Source organism: Carassius carassius, chromosome 25, assembly GCF_963082965.1.
Source record: "Carassius carassius chromosome 25, fCarCar2.1, whole genome shotgun sequence".
In the NCBI taxonomy this organism is placed as follows: Eukaryota; Metazoa; Chordata; class Actinopteri; order Cypriniformes; family Cyprinidae; genus Carassius; species Carassius carassius.
In genome coordinates, this window is record NC_081779.1 from 1072417 (window position 1) to 1093967 (window position 21551).

General features: G+C 43.1%; 3 protein-coding genes across 5 annotated transcripts in view; 1 reads left to right on the forward strand and 2 right to left on the reverse strand.

Annotated features, from left to right (window-relative positions):
* LOC132103863 (uncharacterized) overlaps positions 1 to 7580 on the reverse strand; it is a 7955-nt gene extending 375 nt beyond the window's left edge. Inside the window, exons 1-7 of one of the 2 annotated variants that reach the window (XM_059508927.1) lie at positions 7469 to 7580; positions 6693 to 6785; positions 6513 to 6581; positions 5773 to 5943; positions 3676 to 5677; positions 3524 to 3574; positions 961 to 1044 (exon numbers count right to left, since the gene is read on the reverse strand). In XM_059508927.1, coding sequence (XP_059364910.1) covers positions 961 to 1044; positions 3524 to 3574; positions 3676 to 5677; positions 5773 to 5943; positions 6513 to 6581; positions 6693 to 6785; positions 7469 to 7537 — 2539 coding nt within the window. In that variant the 5' untranslated portion in view covers positions 7538 to 7580. The remainder of the gene's footprint in view (positions 1 to 960; positions 1045 to 3523; positions 3575 to 3675; positions 5678 to 5772; positions 5944 to 6512; positions 6582 to 6692; positions 6786 to 7468) is intronic. The other variant, XM_059508928.1, reaches the window with a different exon arrangement.
* Positions 1 to 21551, forward strand: part of LOC132103864 (ras/Rap GTPase-activating protein SynGAP-like) — a 103799-nt gene that overhangs the window by 69662 nt on the left and 12586 nt on the right. For both annotated transcript variants that reach the window (XM_059508929.1, XM_059508930.1), the window contains exons 10-12: positions 18795 to 18939; positions 19013 to 19157; positions 19424 to 19660. In XM_059508929.1, the coding sequence (XP_059364912.1) occupies positions 18795 to 18939; positions 19013 to 19157; positions 19424 to 19660 (527 nt within the window). The remainder of the gene's footprint in view (positions 1 to 18794; positions 18940 to 19012; positions 19158 to 19423; positions 19661 to 21551) is intronic.
* Positions 7548 to 16701, reverse strand: LOC132104806 (histone-lysine N-methyltransferase PR-Set7-like). The gene is made up of 8 exons (XM_059510341.1): positions 16589 to 16701; positions 16156 to 16354; positions 15356 to 15512; positions 15039 to 15228; positions 12614 to 12706; positions 11671 to 11757; positions 10893 to 10923; positions 7548 to 7561 (listed from the first exon to the last, which is right to left on the reverse strand). The coding sequence occupies exons 2-8, from the start codon at positions 16259 to 16261 to the stop codon at positions 7548 to 7550; spliced, it is 678 nt and encodes a 225-aa protein (XP_059366324.1). The 5' UTR covers positions 16262 to 16354; positions 16589 to 16701.

Here is a 21551-nt window from a genome sequence, read left to right on the forward strand (position 1 = left end):
ACATTAGCATTTTACTCATGACAAGCACTTGCATAAACAATGCATTAACCAGTGGTCTTATGCAAATGAGTGGTACGGTACAGTACAGTTCAATTCGATTCGGTACAGGTAACCTTGATCAGGCTTGTGCTTTCACTGCCAATAGTACCCTTACTTGGTAGGCGTGGTGTATGGGGGAAAGCACGACATAGGCACAACTCTGCCTCTTTTTGTTAATGTCAGTTTTAATTTGGTAAAATTCCGAATAAATATATAAAGTTAAACATAATTTGTGCTCAGCCAAAACGACGACCAGGAACAACTAATAGATTCATGAGACCACGAATGCATGTTAGATATAGCCTACCCAAAACGAAGTGTACCTCTTAATCACTACACAGACATCAGAGTCAGCGGAAAATGTGGGAAGCACTAGCCGAGCTAAGGCTGCTCTCTCAGCGGATACATTAGCACTGAGGGAGAGTAAAGTGAAGTGACATTCAGCCAAGTATGGTGACCCATACTCAGAATTTGTGCTCTGCATTTAACCCATCCGAAATGCACACACACAGAGCAGTGAACACACACACACACACACTGTGAGCACACACCCGGAGCAGTGGGCATCATTTATGCTGCGGCGCCCGGGGAGCAGTTGGGAGTTCAATGCCTTGCTCAAGGGCACCTAAGTCGTGGTATTGAGGGTGGAGAGAGAACTGTACATGCACTCCCCCCACCCACAATTCCTGCCGGCCCGGGACTCGAACTCACAACCTTTCGATTGGGAGTCCGACTCTCTAACCATTAGGCCACGACTTCCCTTGATCCCTAAATCAACAGCACCTATCCCTTTAATTGGCTCACCCATAGTTAGAATACTAAAATGCGTCAAAAACATGTTGTAAATAGAATCCTGATGCAAAAGGAAATTTTTTTTCAGGACAATCAGCAATAAGTGAGGTGTAAGTAAAATGATCATACCTCTCTTTTTTTTGGAGACTGGGTCTTCTGGAAGTGTGCTGTTCTCACAAACAGTGTGCTGCGGTGATGATACTGTGGTGCATTCTGAAAGCAAAAATTAAGCCAGTCTTGAGTATTGACAAGTCTCTGCAGCAAAAAGACAGTCATCTCAAGAATACAAAGTTCCTGAGGTGCCGTCAGGGTCAGGGCAGGACAATATGGCCAAAATTTACATCACAATACATTTCTTAATTTCGGTCTATAAGATATCATTCCGATATCAATATTAATTTTGAAATGTGCAGTGCTCGTGTTTATTTAGCAATTTCAACCACCACAAATAAATAAATGTATGGGATAATGTAGCCTATATCCATATTCTATAGCCTAGATCCAGAAGGCCATGGCGGATCAGGTACCTGGGGGGCCATGGCGGAGCAGGCAGCTCGAGGATGATAACCTTGGCCCATAGCCTACCCACCCTTAATTCAGCCATGGCTATATAGCCCCCCCCCCCAAAAAAAATATTCTTGGGAAAGTCCAGGGTCTTAGGTTCATGGGGGCGCTGAGGAGGAGTGGGCTCTGGTGGGCGCTCAGGAGAAGCTGGCACTTAAGGACACTCTAGAGGAGCGGAGCTGGACGGGACCAGCGGAGGCTCTGGAGGAGGAGAGCTGGACAGAACCAGTGGAGCCAAGGGAGATGAAGGCTCTGAGGGGAGGAGAGGAGCTGAGAACTCCGGGAGAAGTGTCCCTCCTGGTTTGCCTACAGGAACTGTTGGGTGCTCAGGAGAAACTAGGGTGAGTTCTGGGGAATCGGCCACAGGGGAGGTTATTTCCGAGGAGCAGGCTTTAAACGGGACTTGCGAGGTGCGGGCATCTTGATGTTAACGGGGCTTGCCATGGAACCCTCTGGCGGCATTAATCTTGCTTTGGTCAGCGGCACAGACTTTGCCACAGATGGAACCCAGCCTGAGTGAGCCGTGGATGGCTACGGACTCGTGTTGGCCATGGATGGTGGCGGGCATGAGTGCGGGCTGAACAGCGGAGCCACGGACAGTGATTCAGGACTTGAGGCACCGGCAGCTGGAAAATCCGAGCTCAGCTGGGGAACAGCAGGTGGAACTGATAGCGGAGGGGCAGCCACATGTGACGACTGCGGACGGGAATTCGCCTCGTCCACGGTGAAGTCTGATCCGGCGATCCACAGCGCGAAGTTAATGTAATTCTTCAATGACCAGCATGGATCAGCTCTCAGCATGAAGAGATGGATATCTTCCTTCAACCTGCACCAGAATCCCTCCATTAAGGTAAGGTCATCCTAATGCGGCGAGTTGACCATAATTCACAAACTCCTGCACAAAACCCTCTAGATCTTGGCCGTCATGGAGGATAAAAATTGTGGCTCCTGAAGGGCTATGCTCACCATCCCTCGGGTCCACATTAATGGATGCCAGCTCAAGCCTCATCTTCTGTATTGGTTTGATCTTCTGTAATGGTCACTGGTCGGACTAAGAGGTAAGTAAACAACAGCGAAGTTTATTAAACAACAGGACAGCAAAGGAGCTGAGTGGAGATTGTTCAGGTGAGTATGCCAGCACTGAGATTCGTCTAGAGGATGATCCAGGAAATAATTTGATCTTTCTTGCCTTACAGGAGACTCGTAGAGACGAAGAGTGGAGACCAGGACTGACGGGAAACAGACACCTCGACTGGAGAATTGAGCTGGAGACGGAAGGGATCACTGAGGAAGGAGACAGGTGGTAAGATTCATAGGTAGGTAATAGCTTGCTTAGGATAAGGATACCAAGGGTAGAGTCCACGTAGAGTTTACGAGACCAGTTGGTGAATGATTCTGAGGTGTGTGCTTTTATGTGGGGCTTGATGAGTGAGTTAATTGGAGCGCTCATGGGGTGCAGGTGTGCCTGATCAGGAGCCAGGTTTGGGCGAGTGCTGTGATAAGAAGAGGAAGAAACAGACCCATCTGTGACAATTTCGGCATATAGTGTACGTCAACGGACTCCAGATGGTTGAGTTGTCAGCTTCAAAAGAGCAATAAACACTAAGTATATATATATATATATAAAATATGTGTGAGGAGTGGGGCGGGGCCGAGAGCCGTGGGAACGGAGCAAGGCCGGTGGAGTGATTGAAGATGAGCGACACTTGCTCAACCCACCGGTCTCAAGTCCCATGGAGGAGATTGGAAGGATACAAAAGAGTTTTGTGTTTATTTTGGAATTAAAGTCTTTATTTGATTGTCCGCCAGTTCCCGCCTCGGTCCCCGCCCCACTCGTCACAATATGCTTTATAAACGCCTTTCTCACGTCTGCTGAATCCTCGCTTTGTGCTTCTAATTCGCTTCAAAACAGCGTTTTGTTTTGTTCTCTCTCTGCGCTCTCAATAATCCCACAATGCCGACGTGCTACATCATCCACTTGAACTGCTTCCGGGTTTCAGAGTCAGCAGACGGGTATTTTGCGGACATTCCGTGAATCAGTCCAACTCATGAACTCAGAAATGGGCAACCGATGTCCCATTAATTGGGCAAACATAAATGGAACAAACTGACAACATGTAATCATTACCTTTCAAACTAGAAGGGGACTCCTCCAAATCACTGTCCACTGTAACTTCCTCTAAAGGTAGAAAATACAGAAATATATAATTTAAAACACAAGGTAATGTTATTCAAAGCATTCCCAAAATCTGAACCCATGTTGTGTACAGTGTATAGTACCTTCTGGATCAATGTTGATTTCATTAAGATTTCGCCCTTTGAAGTCTGCCAAGCGTCCTTTTTCGAGGGCCAGAAAAATTTTACTAATTTTGGCCAGTTGGAGGGTGCCTTCGGGTAACCTGTAAAATTGACGATGAACTCGAATGTCATGGCCTAGAAAGTCTGCCAACTGATCTAGCTCTGTGTTGCTAAGATTAAGAACTTCAGAAAGTGTCCCGATCTGTTTCCTCAACTTTGTTGAAGTAAGAGTCTGAGGATTTTTTGCGCTGCATGCAACAGCAAATTCTCGAATGCAATCAGAGCCTCTGAAAAACGTCATTGCAGATGGACGTGCAAAGAGGAAAGGATTTTCATTTGGTATTCCACACCTACTCCGATTTTCAATAAGCAGGCTGATTGATTCTTGCATGGAAGGTGTGAGAAGCACAGGAACCTTTCTGCCTCTTTTGCCTCTGATTTCTACACGCTTGAAGTACTGACATAGTTTATTTTCTAAATCCGTGAGGGCCATGCTAATATCTGGATGAGCCTCCGATTGGTTGCTGGAGATGTATGCAGACAACGGCATTTGTGACACTTCCCCTTCTCGTCTACGATTGAAAAGCATAACCTGAGTTAACGTGATCTTGGCCAGTTTTGCCCAGTGCTGAGATGATGGCTGTGTTAACAATAGTTTGCGATAGGTCTTCTCTTGCTCGTCAAGATATATATGAAGGAGTTTAACATCTTCAGTGAATGGAAGTAATTGTGGGGAATTCCACTTTGCTTCCTCCAGTGTTCGCCGGGCTGTTGAAGAAATGTATTCAGGCCATCTAGACTGATAAAGCTGTTGAAAGCTGTTCGCAATTTTTCCTGTCTCTTCATCTCCACTAATAGTAGAGTGGCTCTCAATGAGCATTGCGATTTTGTTCAGACTCTGTCCAAGTTTCACAGCCACACTAGCCTTTTCAAATACATTGGTCTCTTCATTGTAGCCAGCAGCCCTTTTAACTGCATTGATGGTATGCATGAAGTTTGTGGGATGAATGAGCTCTTTAATAGATGTAAGGGGGGAAACCTCTCTCGCACATATTAGGAGTCTTCCAAGCTCCCTCATCTTTTGGCGGATGTGTTCATGCATTTTAACTCTTGATCCATACTTGTTGTAAAGATGCTTTCCTAACTCTAAAATGCACCAGTCATTTCTAGTTTCAAGGGCCACTCGGTCCTGGTTCATTGAATTTAACAGCTTCCAAACACCATGAGTTACTCCTGGTGGGGGAGGTTGTGCAAAGCCACAAAGAACCTGGACACGGGTTTTTCCAGGTTTCGGCTTCTCGTCACCAGGCTTGAATTTGCAAACCTTGACATGTCGCCACAGAGTTTTCTTTAAGAAGAGTCCTTTGCAGTAAATGCAGTGCATAAAACTTTCCCCATCCAGGTTCTTTTTGGGCAGTTTCCGCGGAATCATCAGTCCTGCACCTGTATTAATAACAGTACTATTGTAAGCAAAGTTCCCTTTGTTACGTAGATACTCCAGTTGCATCCTCCTTTCTTTTGAGCCCTTTGGATGACTTAATGCTTTCGCTACCTCTACCTCATTTCTATGCTTTCGTTCCAGGTGTCTAGAAATTTTTGTAAAAGCACCGTCACAAAAAAAGCACTGTTGTTTTTTGCTGTACATTCTCAATCCACCTCTCTTTTTAATTATAGCTGGGATAACTACTGATGTTGCGCTGTCAAGAATGGAAGATGTGTCAGGAACTTTGGCTATGTCGTGGTTCTGGGAGCTCCCTAAGTCACCGCTGCTTTTAATGCTGAACTTTTTGATTCTGTTCACAGCTGAACTGGTCCGGACTGGCAAAGTCTGTAACTTTTTTCCTTTACCTTTTGGTGAAGCAATAAAGCTCATGCTACTATCTGATGTGTAACTCTCTGATGTGTCAGGAATATACTCCTCCTCACTAACAGATAACTCATCTTCACTCGAACCATCTGAGTACTCAGCAATCTTCCCTCTAGCCTTGAAAGACAATGACCATTCAGTTCATTTAATCCTCCATCATAGGCTATTCTCTACTCTATTCTATCCAAGCTATTAAAGTAATTAACACTTACTCTGGTGTTTTTTGCTCTTTTGGATGCTGTGGTACAAGCGGAATGTTGTTCACTCATTGCAAATGATGCATGATTCCGTCTGATGTCATCTTGAATGTCTGTATGGTCATCTTTACTGTTTACACTGGACTTTTCAAAGAGATCATCCGAATCATCACAAATCACAGATCTCTAAAAAAACAAACAAAAAACATCAGAATGACAAGTTTTAAATGATCTAGAAAAAAGTATGTTTATCATATAATGAAAAATAACTGTTGCCTTTTTTTACACTTTATAATTAATGTGTAAAATCTGTATCTATTAAATCAACATTTGTTAAATGCTCGATCCATGTCTATCAATTTAAAGGGATAGTTCCCCCAAAAATGAAAATTCTATCATTAAACATTACTCATCCTCATGTTGTTCCAAACTCATAAGACCCTTATTCATCTTCAGAAAACAGATTATAATAATTTTGCCATTCTAACTTCAGATGGAGGGAAAGAAAGCACTTGGATTTCATCAAAAATATTTTAATTAGTGTTCTGAAGATTAACGAATGTCTTATGGGTGTGAAACGATATTCACAATAGTAACTTGCATTTAGAAAACAGATTTTAAGAAGGTCCAAAAGATGGTCCTCTTTCAATTTTTATTTGTCCTTTTAAATTTACTTCACATTATTGAGCTAAAAATAGTGCAATTTAGGTATGGGGCAGGTAAAAACAAACGGAAGAAAATATACAAATAAATACCTTTTCAAAAGATGTCATAATTTTAGAACACAAAACCTCATCTTCGCTGTCCGAATAATCAACCAAAGGCTGTTAAGGACAAAAAAGAAAGAAAAATATGAAAATGAAGTGGAAGGGAGAAAATCCCTGTCAGACAGAGACCGAGACAAAGACACAGAGAGAGATAATAAATACACATACCTCAGCTGTGAATAGTGAAGTGCCTGCAGTAGTTACAGAATCCTCAGAGCAGTTCTCTATGGCTGTCATGTTGTCATCATCATTGCATGGAGGCTATAATAAAGTTGTTTAAAAAATAGTTACAAGGCATCACTTATTAGGCAAGGTCCCCACTATGCTAAACCTGTGAAATGTGTGTATTTGTTACCAAAGGGTTTGTATGGCTTTCGTAAAACTACAGGTCCCCACTACGTACATTACACTGGAAACAGTGTGTAAGACTTTCCCAAGTCAAAACCACATGTAATAAATTAATAGACAGACAGAAATAGACAGGCACAGACAGATAAAGAGACCGACACAGACAGAAAAACAGACAGACACAGATAGATAAAGAGACCGACACAGACAGACAGAGACCGATAAAGAGACTGACACAGACATACAGACAGATAAAAGATACAGACAAAGACAGAGACAGGCACAGACAGATAAAGAGACTGACAGACAGAGACAGATAGGCACAGACAGATAAAGAGACTGTCTCTTTATATGTCTGTTTTTCTGTCTGTGTCAAAGACACAGACAGAGATAATAACACTGGAAACGGTGTGTAAGACTTTCCCAAGTCAAAACCACATATAATAATAATAGACAGACACAGAGACAGGCACAGACAGATAAAGAGACTGACACAGACAGAGACAGGCACAGACAGATAAAGAGACTGACACAGACAGAAAGACACAGACAAATAAAGAGACAAAGACACAGAGAGAGATAATAAATACACATACCTCAGCTGTGAATCGTGAAGTGCCTGCAGTAGTTACAGAATCCTCAGAGCAGTTCTCTATGGCTGTCATGTTGTCATCATCATTGCATGGAGGCTATAATAAAGTTGTTTAAAAAATAGTTAAAGGTCATCACTTATTAGACAAGGTCCCCACTATGCTAAACCTGTGAAATGTGTGTATTTGGTACCAAAGGGTTTGTATGGCTTTCCTAAAACTACAGGTCCCCACTACGTACATTACACTGGAAACAGTGTGCAAGACTTTCCCAAGTCAAAACCACATATAATAAATTAATAGACAGACAGACATAGACAGGCACAGACAGATAAAGAGACCAACACAGACAGACAGACAGACAGATAAAGAGACTGACAGACAGATAAAAGAGACCAAGACAGACAGAGACAGGCACAGACAGACAGAGAGACTGACAGAAATACAGACAGATAAAAGAAACCAACACAGACAGACAGATAAAGAGACCGACACAGACAGACAGATAAAAGAGACCAACACAGACAGAGACAGGCACAGACAGACAGAAAGACTGACAGAAATACAGACAGATAAAAGAAACCAACACAGACAGAAACAGGCACAGACAGATAAAGAGACCGACACAGACAGACAGATAAAGAGACCGACACAGACAGACAGATAAAAGAAACCAACACAGACAGAGACAGGCACAGACAGATAAAGAGACTGACAGACAGAGAAACAGACAGACAGGCACAGACAGACAGACAGAGACAGATAGAGAGACTGACAGAAATACAGAGATAAAGAGACCGACACAGACGGACAGACACAGACAAATAAAGAGACAAAGACACAGAGAGAGATAATAAATACACATACCTCAGCTGTGAATCGTGAAGTGCCTGCAGTAGTTACAGAATCCTCAGAGCAGTTCTCTATGGCTGTCATGTTGTCATTATCATTGCATGGAGGCTATAATAAAGTTGTTTAAAAAATAGTTACAAGGCATCACTTATTAGACAAGGTCCCCACTATGCTAAACCTGTGAAATGTGTGTATTTGGTACCAAAGGGTTTGTATGGCTTTCCTAAAACTGCAGGTCCCCACTACGTACATTACACTGGAAACAGTGTGCAAGACTTTCCCAAGTCAAAACCACATATAATAAAATAATAGACAGACAGACATAGACAGGCACAGACAGATAAAGAGACTGACACAGACAGGCACAGACAGATAAAAAGACGGACACAGACAGACAGAGACAGATAAAGAGACTGACACAGACATACAGACAGATAAAAGAGACCGACACAGACGGAGACAGATAGGCACAGACAGATAAAGAGACTGACACAGACAGACAGACACAGACAAATAAAGAGACAAATATACAGACAGAGATAATAACACTGGAAACGGTGTGTAAGACTTTCCCCAAGTCAAAACCACATAATAAATTAATAGACAAACAGAGACAGGCACAGACAGATAAAGAGACTGACAGAGACATACAGACAGATAGAAAAACAGACAGACAGACACAGACAAATAAAGAAACTGCAGGTCCCCACTACGTACATTACACTGGAAACAGTGTGCAAGACTTTCCCAAGTCAAAACCACATATAATAAATTAATAGACAGACCGACGGACAGACAGAGACAGGCACAGACAGATAAAAAGACCGACACAGACAGACAGAGACAGATAAAGAGACTGACACAGACATACAGACAGATAAAAAGAGACCGACACAGACAGAGACAGGCACAGACAGATAAAGAGACCGACACAGACAGACAGATAAAGAGACCGACACAGACAGAGACAGGCACAGACAGATAAAAGAAACCAACACAGACAGAGACAGGCACAGACAGATAAAGAGACTGACAGACAGAGAAACAGACAGACAGGCACAGACAGACAGACAGAAATACAGACAGATAAAGAGACCGACACAGATGGACAGACACAGACAGATAAAGAGACAAAGACACAGAGAGAGATAATAAATACACATACCTCAGCTGTGAATCGTGAAGTGCCTGCAGTAGTTACAGAATCCTCAGAGCAGTTCTCTATGGCTGTCATGTTGTCATCATCATTGCATGGAGGCTATAATAAAGTTGTTTAAAAAATAGTTAAAGGTCATCACTTATTAGACAAGGTCCCCACTATGCTAAACCTGTGAAATGTGTGTATTTGGTACCAAAGGGTTTGTATGGCTTTCCTAAAACTACAGGTCCCCACTACGTACATTACACTGGAAACAGTGTGCAAGACTTTCCCAAGTCAAAACCACATATAATAAATTAATAGACAGACAGACATAGACAGGCACAGACAGATAAAGAGACTGACACAGACAGAGACAGGCACAGACAGATAAAGAGACCGACACAGACAGACAGATAAAAGAGACCAACACAGACAGACAGACAGACAGATAAAGAGACTGACAGACAGACAAAAGAGACCAAGACAGACAGAGACAGGCACAGACAGACAGAGAGACTGACAGAAATACAGACAGATAAAAGAAACCAACACAGACAGACAGATAAAGAGACCGACACAGACAGACAGATAAAAGAGACCAACACAGACAGAGACAGGCACAGACAGACAGAGAGACTGACAGAAATACAGACAGATAAAAGAAACCAACACAGACAGACAGATAAAGAGACCGACACAGACAGACAGATAAAAGAAACCAACACAGACAGAGACAGGCACAGACAGATAAAGAGACCGACACAGACAGACAGATAAAGAGACCGACACAGACAGACAGATAAAAGAAACCAACACAGACAGAGACAGGCACAGACAGATAAAGAGACTGACAGACAGAGAAACAGACAGACAGGCACAGACAGACAGACAGAGACAGATAGAGAGACTGACAGAAATACAGACAGATAAAGAGACCGACACAGACGGACAGACACAGACAAATAAAGAGACAGAGAGAGATAATAAATACACATACCTCAGCTGTGAATCGTGAAGTGCCTGCAGTAGTTACAGAATCCTCAGAGCAGTTCTCTATGGCTGTCATGTTGTCATTATCATTGCATGGAGGCTATAATAAAGTTGTTTAAAAAATAGTTACAAGGCATCACTTATTAGACAAGGTCCCCACTATGCTAAACCTGTGAAATGTGTGTATTTGGTACCAAAGGGTTTGTATGGCTTTCCTAAAACTGCAGGTCCCCACTACGTACATTACACTGGAAACAGTGTGCAAGACTTTCCCAAGTCAAAACCACATATAATAAAATAATAGACAGACAGACATAGACAGGCACAGACAGATAAAGAGACTGACACAGACAGGCACAGACAGATAAAAAGACGGACACAGACAGACAGAGACAGATAAAGAGACTGACACAGACATACAGACAGATAAAAGAGACCGACACAGACGGAGACAGATAGGCACAGACAGATAAAGAGACTGACACAGACAGACAGACACAGACAAATAAAGAGACAAATATACAGACAGAGATAATAACACTGGAAACGGTGTGTAAGACTTTCCCCAAGTCAAAACCACATAATAAATTAATAGACAAACAGAGACAGGCACAGACAGATAAAGAGACTGACAGAGACATACAGACAGATAGAAAAACAGACAGACAGACACAGACAAATAAAGAAACTGCAGGTCCCCACTACGTACATTACACTGGAAACAGTGTGCAAGACTTTCCCAAGTCAAAACCACATATAATAAATTAATAGACAGACCGACGGACAGACAGAGACAGGCACAGACAGATAAAAAGACCGACACAGACAGACAGAGACAGATAAAGAGACTGACACAGACATACAGACAGATAAAAAGAGACCGACACAGACAGAGACAGGCACAGACAGATAAAGAGACCGACACAGACAGACAGATAAAAGAAACCAACACAGACAGAGACAGGCACAGACAGATAAAAGAAACCAACACAGACAGAGACAGGCACAGACAGATAAAAGAGACTGACACAGACAGAGACAGGCACAGACAGATAAAGAGACTGACAGACAGAGAAACAGACAGACAGGCACAGACAGACAGACAGAGACAGATAGAGAGACTGACAGAAATACAGACAGATAAAGAGACCGACACAGACGGACAGACACAGACAAATAAAGAGACAAAGACACAGAGAGAGATAATAAATACACATACCTCAGCTGTGAATCGTGAAGTGCCTGCAGTAGTTACAGAATCCTCAGAGCAGTTCTCTATGGCTGTCATGTTGTCATCATCATTGCATGGAGGCTATAATAAAGTTGTTTAAAAAATAGTTACAAGGCATCACTTATTAGACAAGGTCCCCACTATGCTAAACCTGTGAAATGTGTGTATTTGGTACCATAGGGTTTGTATGGCTTTCCTAAAACTGCAGGTCCCCACTACGTACATTACACTGGAAACAGTGTGCAAGACTTTCCCAAGTCAAAACCACATATAATAAATTAATAGACAGACCGACAGACAGACAGAGACAGGCACAGACAGATAAAGAGACGACACAGACAGAGACAGACATAGACAGGCACAGACAGATAAAAGAGACCGACACAGACAGACTGACAGACAGATAAAAGAGACCAACACAGACAGAGACAGGCATAGACAGACAGAGAGACTGACAGAAATACAGACAGATAAAAGAGACCGACACAGACAGAGACAGGCACAGACAGATAAAGAGACTGACACAGACATACAGACAGACAGACAGATAAAGAGACTGACAGACAGATAAAAGAGACCAACACAGACAGAGACAGGCACAGACAGATAAAGAGACTGACACAGACATACAGACAGACAGACAGATAAAGAGACTGACAGACAGATAAAAGAGACCGACACAGACAGAGACAGGCACAGACAGATAAAGAGACTGACAGAAATACAGACAGATAAAAGAGACCAACACAGACAGAGACAGGCACAGACAGATAAAGAGACTGACAGACAGAGAAACAGACAGACAGGCACAGACAGACAGACAGAGACAGATAGAGAGACAGACAGAAATACAGACAGATAAAGAGACCGACACAGATGGACAGACACAGACAGATAAAGAGACAAAGACACAGAGAGAGATAATAAATACACATACCTCAGCTGTGAATCGTGAAGTGCCTGCAGTAGTTACAGAATCCTCAGAGCAGTTCTCTATGGCTGTCATGTTGTCATCATCATTGCATGGAGGCTATAATAAAGTTGTTTAAAAAATAGTTACAAGTCATCACTTATTAGACAAGGTCCCCACTATGCTAAACCTGTGAAATGTGTGTATTTGGTACCATAGGGTTTGAATGGCTTTCCTAAAACTACAGGTCCCCACTACGTACATAACACTGGAAACAGTGTGCAAGACTTTCCCAAGTCAAAACCACATGTAATAAATTAATAGACAGACCGACCGACAGAGACAGACAAAAGAAAAGAAAGACTGATAGACAGAAGGGATGTCATGATTACATAAGGAGTACTCCATTTTAAAAAATTTATGATTACTATTTTAACTGTTGATTAACTGGCAAAATATCCGAAGTGGTGCATTCCATGGATGAGAATCCATGAAACGCTTTAAAACCACTTCCTAAGGCTGCACTATGCATTTAAACCATTTAAAACTCTTACTTTAGCAAAGTGCTATTGTGAATTCACTAAGGCTGCTATTCCATTAAATAAAAGATAAATTAAACCTACACTAACACAGGACAATACATTATCTTCCTAAATATTCTGCTCATAGAAAATTCATCACGTTGAAAAAAACTAAATTAAAGCAGTTTGCATGTTTTGATGTCCACATGTTCTTGTTCAAGAAGTGACAGTAGCTGTAGCAATTCTATTGTAAAGAAATAGCCAAATGTTAATGATCAAGTGAACATTTGAATTAATTGTTGTTAGACAATATTAAATAAGGATTGGATAAAACTTAGGCCAGTTTCACAGACAGAGCTTAGACTAAACCAGAATTAGGCCACAGTTCAATTGACCACTCGCAATACCCGCCCACCCTTAGTTACTGTTGCTATGGATGACAAACAATGCCCCTCACACTACACACGTTCTATTTAAGCTCACGCAGTCTCACTAATTTGAGCCAGGCTCAATGAGTCAGGATAATTTAATGTGCACACATAATCGTAATTTTATGACAGCACTAACTGTAAATCAAAAGCAGTCTATGAGTCATGAGTTAAATGTGTGTTCCTCTTATCAGTTAAAATGTATTCTGATACTATTATTTATTTTATTATTTACCAACTGTATTTGTTTTTTTTGTGCCCAAAATGTAATGAAAAAATAAAAATAAAAAAAAATAAAATAAAAAATTATTGGGCACAAAACACCAAATACAGTTGGTTGTAGCCTATATATTCATTTATTTGATTAAGTTACATATTCTGTATACTTTTATTACAGCTGCATTGAAAACAGATGAGCGTTACCAGGGTTATGTCCACAGAATACGCACACATTTTAACATATCATTTTATTAAATCACATTCAGTATTTTAACTTAAGCGCTGCAACAAAGACTATTAAAGGACTTTGGCTGCAAGCCGTGCATATAGCACCGAACATGTACTCGCAAAACAAGTACTTTAAAGGATTTCCTTATCTTATTTCTGTTACTATAGGCTTAAACCTTGTCTGTAAAACTGGGGGATAGTACACTTAAAGGGATGCTCCAACCCAAAATGAAAATTTAGTAATTAATCAATTACCCCCATGCCGTTCCAGACTTATAAAAGCTTTTTTCGTCTTTGGAACACAATTTAAGACATTTTAGAGGAAATCCTTGTCACTTCCTAGCATTCAGGTTGAACCACTGATGGCAGATGGAGTACTCTGAGGATGTCTTTCAAACTTTTCTGGACCCTGATGCTGTTATTTACCAGGCAGTCAATGGGACAGTCACAAGACTCCCGGATTTATTATAAAATGTATCTTAAATTGTGTTCTGAAGATGAACAGAGCTTTTAAAGGTTTGGAACAACATTGTACCAATGGTAATGACAAAAATTTCATTTTGGGGTGGAGTATCCCTTTAAGTTATGATTATATATTTTTTAAATATTACATTATGTATTCTAACATTTTTGTTCAATAAAACTATATAACTTGCTTTGATCCTTGATTGAACCAAAATCTTTATTGCCTCATTGCTGTTATATATGTATTTTAAGCCTTTGTAAAGGCTTTTATTCCCTTAGATAAATTTGTATTACCACAAAAAGAAAAAAAAAAGTTATTTATTTGACGTTTCCATGCAGGTATGACATTGTTGACAGGTGATGCAATGACACCACTACACTGGTTAAAATAACTGATTTCTTTTGGTTTCAAACATTCTTGGAAACATTAGGGATAATGTATGGAGGTCAACAAAAATATATAGCATTGTTCTAGTAATTTATTTATATATTTTAATCTAAAAAAAATGCACATACTGGGTCTTTAATTAGAAACTTTCCATTTCCTCTACTGTACAAATTATAAAAGTAGTAAAATACATTTTGCCAAACCTTTCTCCAAGGCCAGTGACTTCCTCCATAGTCATATGTGAGTTCCTCTCCAGGAATGATATCTCTTGCAGCGAATAGGCACAAACAGGGTTTTCCCTCAACGATAATCCTTTTCATTGTACAATTTGGGTTTATGTGATCATCATTTATAAGGCGGCCAAGGGTGCCATCCTCATGAGTTGCATCAATGCTTCAGGAAACAAAAATTGATCGTTTAGCCTAACAAACTACAACAAGAAAAATTTGGATTTGAACAAAATGAAAATTACTTTTTTTTTCTGTAAATTTTCAAATGTATTCAAACAAAAAACAACTACCTCCACTTCTTGTTCTGCCAGATGAAGTCAAACATAAAAAAAAATTCTTGATTGGCCTCTCTTCTTTGTTCGGCTTCAATTAAGGTGATCATTTCACCCCTATATTCGACAACAAAATCTCCTTTAATAAAAGGAATTAAGGCAAACACTCCACGACCTGAAAAAAGGGGGTAAATACAATTGTTAATACAATTCCTTGTAGACCTGTAACTAATAAATTGATGGTTAGCCAACTGTAAACAACTTTTATGCTTTGTAATATTTAACCAATGTATTCAACATTCTTTCATAGTTCATGCTTATTTCTTTCATTAATTTAGATACTATCACAAAGAGCAATTTAAAACTGCTAAAACAAACAAACACAATATCCTTTATATCCCAATGGACCCAGATCCCATAAAATAATCATGGTTCATATAATCAATATTTAGTGTTTTTAAACCACTTAAATCATAGTTACAACGTATGTGATTACTGTAAATTTACCACTCATAACGTTGCCAATTCAGAAACCCAGTCTTGCTAGCAATACGTTACCTAGGCCTTACTATTCAGTACTAACTTATAGGCTCTTTGCTATATCGTGGTAACAAAAATAAGAAATCATTCGCTGCCTTGTTTATTCGTGGCCACGATTTCCTGTTTTATTCCCTGGTGTTAGCAGTTTCACAATTCATTCGTGGAAGACTTCCTATTCATGGCCATGAAATATATTTATATTTCCCGCATCATGTGGGGAGCGCCATAGTGCTAATCACAATCAGTCACGACAACATCTAAGTTCTTTACAAACCTACCTTTATAATCGTTTATGTGTTTGGCCTCCAGTGCGTCGGTCTTGTCGATGCAACGGAGAACATGATCTTCCGCTTCTTTTAACGGTTTTATTCTTCTCGGTCTCATCTCAACAGGCTGCCTCAAGTCGCTCCTCCGGTTCCAGTGACTCAGAGAGGTCACGCGGTCTCACAATCTCCCGCCACGCCGCACTTTATAACACTTTACAATACCAGTTACACGCACAAGTAAACACTTTCAATTATATAACGACGTGAAATTTAAGTTTATCAATAGTTCATTCGCCACATTCAAAGATTCTGATTCTGATAAAACCTTTAACGTTAATTAATCGCATTAGAAAACTCCATCACATAAACATACTTAAAATAATTCGAATTTGTGATGTTTATTTGTTAATATTATATTACATAATTCAATAAGTAGGTTAATTACCTGTAAGAATGTACTTTTCCCGTTGACAGACACTGTTTAAAGTTGGTTTTGTCGTTTAATTAAGCGACTTGCGCAAGAGCAGTTGAAAAAAATGTGTACCTTCATATATTACGTCATGTGTGTGTGTAGAGGTGCAGTTCCGCGACCCGGCTACGGGGGCGCTGTAGAGCAGCGCAGCCACACACACTCACACACAGAAATCCGGTTTTTGTTCATGGAGGGGATCAAGAAAAAAACTGTACTAGCCATATCAGCACCGCCTCCTGAGCCGATTACAAGCAAAACATTGTGGGGACCGGGGATTTGGTCCCCACTATGTTTTCGGTCCCCACTATGTGAGTGTGCTAACGTGTTGAGGACCCCACTATGTAATAAAAACAAACACACGCACACACACACACACACACACACACAGGAGAAGACACATGCACACACACATACACACACACACACACACACAGGAGAAGACACATGCACAGCACACACACACACACACCCACACACACACACACAGGAGAAGACACATGCACAGCACACACACACACACACCCACACACACACACACACACAGGAGATGACACATGCACACACACACACACACACACACAGGAGAAGACACATGCACAGCACACACACAGGAGAAGACACATGCACACACACACACACACACACACACACACACACAGGAGAAGACACATGCACACACACACACACACACACACAGGAGAAGACACATGCACACACACACACACACACACACACAAGAGAAGACACATGCACAGCACACACACACACACACACACACAGGAGAGGACACATGCACAACACACACACAGGAGAAGACACATGCACACACACACACACACACACACACACACACACAGGAGAAGACACATGCGCACACACAGGAAAAGACACATGCACACACACACACACACAGGAGAAGACACATGCACACACACACAGGAGAAGACACATGCGCACACACACACACACACACACACACACACACAGGAGAAGACACATGCACACACACACACACAGGAGAAGACACATGCACAACACACACACAGGAGAAGACACATGCACACACACACAGGAGAAGACACATGCACAACACACACACAGGAGAAGACACATGCGCACACACACACACACACAGGAGAAGACACACACACACACAGGAGAAGACACATGCACACACACACACACACACACACACACACACACACACAGGAGAAGACACATGCACACACACACACACACACACACACACACACACACACACACACACAGGAGAAGACACATGCACAGCAGTCGCTAGGAATTGTGTTCCGGTTCATTTTATGAAAAAAAGAGAATGGAATAGCATTTTATAGACTTTGCTAAAAGTGCAAATAAAAGGAAGTAAACACTATAACTAATAGTGCATCCAGTTCAGTACGGACAATCTGTAAGATCCCAGCGCTGTCAAAATAAAAGTCCTGCTTCCAATATATTGGTCAAAACAAAAATGCCAAATATCGGCCGATATATCAATTTACTATTATGGTTTTTATTAATATTTTGAATTAGGTTTAAATTTTTTATTTTAAAAAAATTGCACATTTTTATTAGTTTTTGTTTATGTCTATATAGTTTTTAGTTTTAGTTTTTAAATAAAACCCGATAATGATTTTATCTGTAAATAAGAGCAAACATTATACCTGAAAACATATGTTCTAAAAATAATACATATTTTCTAAATAAATGTAATCAGTGTCAATATTATTCTAAAGCTTAGATGAATTTAAAATATTTCAAATGTATGCAGTCAGTGCGGGAAACGTAATCGTGTGTTGAAATGAAATGCTAAATATGTTAATTATCATCTAAAAAAAATTGACAGAAAAAATCTTAAAACGTGTGGAAGTTTGAAGTTGAAAATGTTTAGGAAACAGGGTTATTATAATAAAACTAAACCATAAAAAATATTCTTCAAATAAAGTAAGTATTAACGGAATTAAAATATTTATAACTGTAAAATTTTCTTGTTTCAGCTAGACGCCAGCTGTTCTCACTTTCATGCAGTTTAACATGGTGCACTAAAAATTATGTAGACATGATTAAAACACAAACGTTAAAACTTTTTACATAATAAAGGAATTAAAAGTATTCCTCTGAAGTTTTGAGCTGATGTCAGGTGTGTGTGTGTGTGTGTGTGCAGGACTTCCTGTCTGATATGGCCATGTGTGAGGTGGACCGCTTCATGGAGCGCGAGCATCTGATCTTCAGAGAAAACACACTGGCCACCAAAGCCATCGAGGAGTTCCTGAAGCTGATCGCACACCGCTATCTCAGAGACACCATCGGTGAGTGTGTGTGTGTGTGTCTGTGTGTGTGTGAGGATGGTGATGGTGATGGTGATGGTGCTCTGCTCTGCAGGAGAGTTCATCCGTGCGCTGTACGAGTCGGAGGAGAACTGTGAGGTAGATCCGATGCGAACGCCTCCCTCGGTGCTCTCAGACCATCAGGCTAACCTGCGCATGTGCTGCGAACTAGCGCTCTGCAAGATCATCAACTCTCACTGGTCAGTTCCTGTCTCTAGCACACATTCCCTTGTTCACGGATCTCTGAGGCCAGTTATTGGTCACATGACATGAAGCTAAACAGATACACTGGTTGATCTTTTAATAGTAGGGTTATGTATCATTATGTAAAGGTCAGCCTCGTCCACACGTGGTCAACACACCGTCTAGACCAGCTGGAACCAGACAGTGACTAGAAACCACATGTAACCCAGCTCCCATCGTCCAGGGGGAGCAGTGCATGATGGGATGTGTTCTCTCTCCTCAGCCTGTTTCCTCGCGAACTGAAGGAGGTGTTTGCGTCGTGGCGTGTGCGCTGTGCTGAGCGCGGCCGGGAGGACATCGCTGACCGTCTCATCAGCTCGTCTCTGTTCCTGCGCTTCCTGTGTCCGGCCATCATGTCTCCGTCTCTGTTCAGTCTGACGCAGGAGTATCCGTCTGAACGCACCTCTCGAACCCTCACGCTCATCGCCAAGGTGGTGCAGAGCCTGGCCAGCTTCTCCAAGTCAGTCTCTAGAGTCCAGCGTCACCCAGCGCTCTGCATCCATCAGTCACGTGACCCCGACACCCCACCTCACCCCTCCTCACCCCACCTCACCCCAACTCACCCCTCCTCACCCCACCTCACCCCAACTCACCCCTCCTTACCCCACCTCACTCCAAATCACCCCACCTCACCCCAACTCAGCCCAACTCACCCCTCCTTACTTCACCCCAACTCACCCCTCCTAACCCCACCTCACCCCTCCTCACTTCACCCCAACTCACCCCTCCTCACCTCACCCCAACTCACCCCTCCTCACCCCAACTCACCCTCCTCACCCCTCCTCACTTTACCCCCCAACTCACCCCTCCTCACCCCAACTCACTTCACCCCAACTCACCCCTCCTAACCCCACCTCACCCATCCTCACCTCACCCCAACACACCCTCCTCACCCCTCCTCACCTCACCCCAACTCGCCCCTCCTCACCCCAACTCACCCTCCTCACCCCTCCTCACCCCAACTCACCCTCCTCACCCCTCCTCACTTCACCCCAACTCACCCCTCCTAACCCCACCTCACCCCTCCTCACCTCACCCCAACTCACCCTCCTCACCCCTCCTCACCTCACCCCAACTCACCCCTCCTCACCCCAACTCACCCTCCTCACCCCTCCTCACTTTACCCCCCAACTCACCCCTCCTCACCCCAACTCACCCTCCTCACTTCACCCCAACTCACCCCTCCTAACCCCACCTCACCCATCCTCACCTCACCCCAACACACCCTCCTCACCCCTCCTCACCTCACCCCAACTCGCCCCTCCTCACCCCAACTCACCCTCCTCACCCCTCCTCACTTCACCCCAACTCACCCCTCCTAACCCCACCTCACCCCTCCTCACCTCACCCCAACTCACCCTCCTCACCCCTCCTCACTTCACCCCAACTCACCCCTCCTAACCCCACCTCACCCCTCCTCACCTCACCCCAACTCACCCTCCTCACCCCTCCTCACCTCACCCCAACTCACCCCAACTCACCCTCCTCACCCCTCCTCACTTCACCCCAACTCACCCTCCTCACCCCACCTCACCCCTCCTCACTTCACCCCTCCTAACCCCACCTCACCCCTCCTCACCTCACCCCAACTCACCCCTCCTCACTTCACCCCAACTCACCCCAACTCATCCCACCTCACCCCTCCTCACTTCACCCCAACTCACCCTCCTCACCCCAACTCACCCCAACTTATCCCTCCTCACTTCACCCCAACTCACCCTCATCACCCCTCCTCACCCCACCTCACCCCTCCTCACTTCACCCCAACTCATCCCACCTCACCCCAACTCATCCCACCTCACCCCACCTCACCCCAACTCATCCCACCTCACCCCAACTCACCCTCCTCACCCCAACTTATCCCTCCTCACTTCACCCCAACTCACCCTCATCACCCCTCCTCACCCCACCTCACCCCTCCTCACTTCACCCCAACTCATCCCACCTCACCCCACCTCACCCCAACTCATCCCACCTCACCCTCCTCACCTCACCCCACCTCACCCCTCCTCACTTCACCCCAACTCATCCCACCTCACCCCAACTCATCCCACTTCACCCCAACTCACCCCTCCTCACTTCACCCCAACTCACCCTCTTCACCCCTCCTCACTTCACCCCACCTCACCCCTCCTCACTTCACCCCAACTCACCCTCTTCACCCCTCCTCACTTCACCCCAACTCACCCTCCTCACCCCACCTCACCCCAACTCACCCTCCTCACCCCACCTCACCCCTCCTCACTTCACCCCAACTCACCCCTCCTCATCCCAACCCCCCCCTCACCCCTCCTCACTTCACCCCAACTCACCCTCCTCACCCCACCTCACTTCACCCCAACTCACCCTCC

Excerpts from the sequence above, each read along its gene's own strand:
- LOC132104806 (XM_059510341.1), bottom strand. The coding sequence starts at position 16,261 with ATGAGACCGAGAAGAATAAAACCGTTAAAAGAAGCGGAAGATCATGTT. Across the intron at positions 15,513-16,155 it reads ACACATAAACGATTATAAAG|GTCGTGGAGTGTTTGCCTTA; the intron begins GTAGGTTTGTAA and ends CCCTTTTTTCAG. Across the intron at positions 12,707-15,038 it reads GTCACTGGCCTTGGAGAAAG|CCTCCATGCAATGATGATGA; the intron begins GTTTGGCAAAAT and ends ACTTTATTATAG.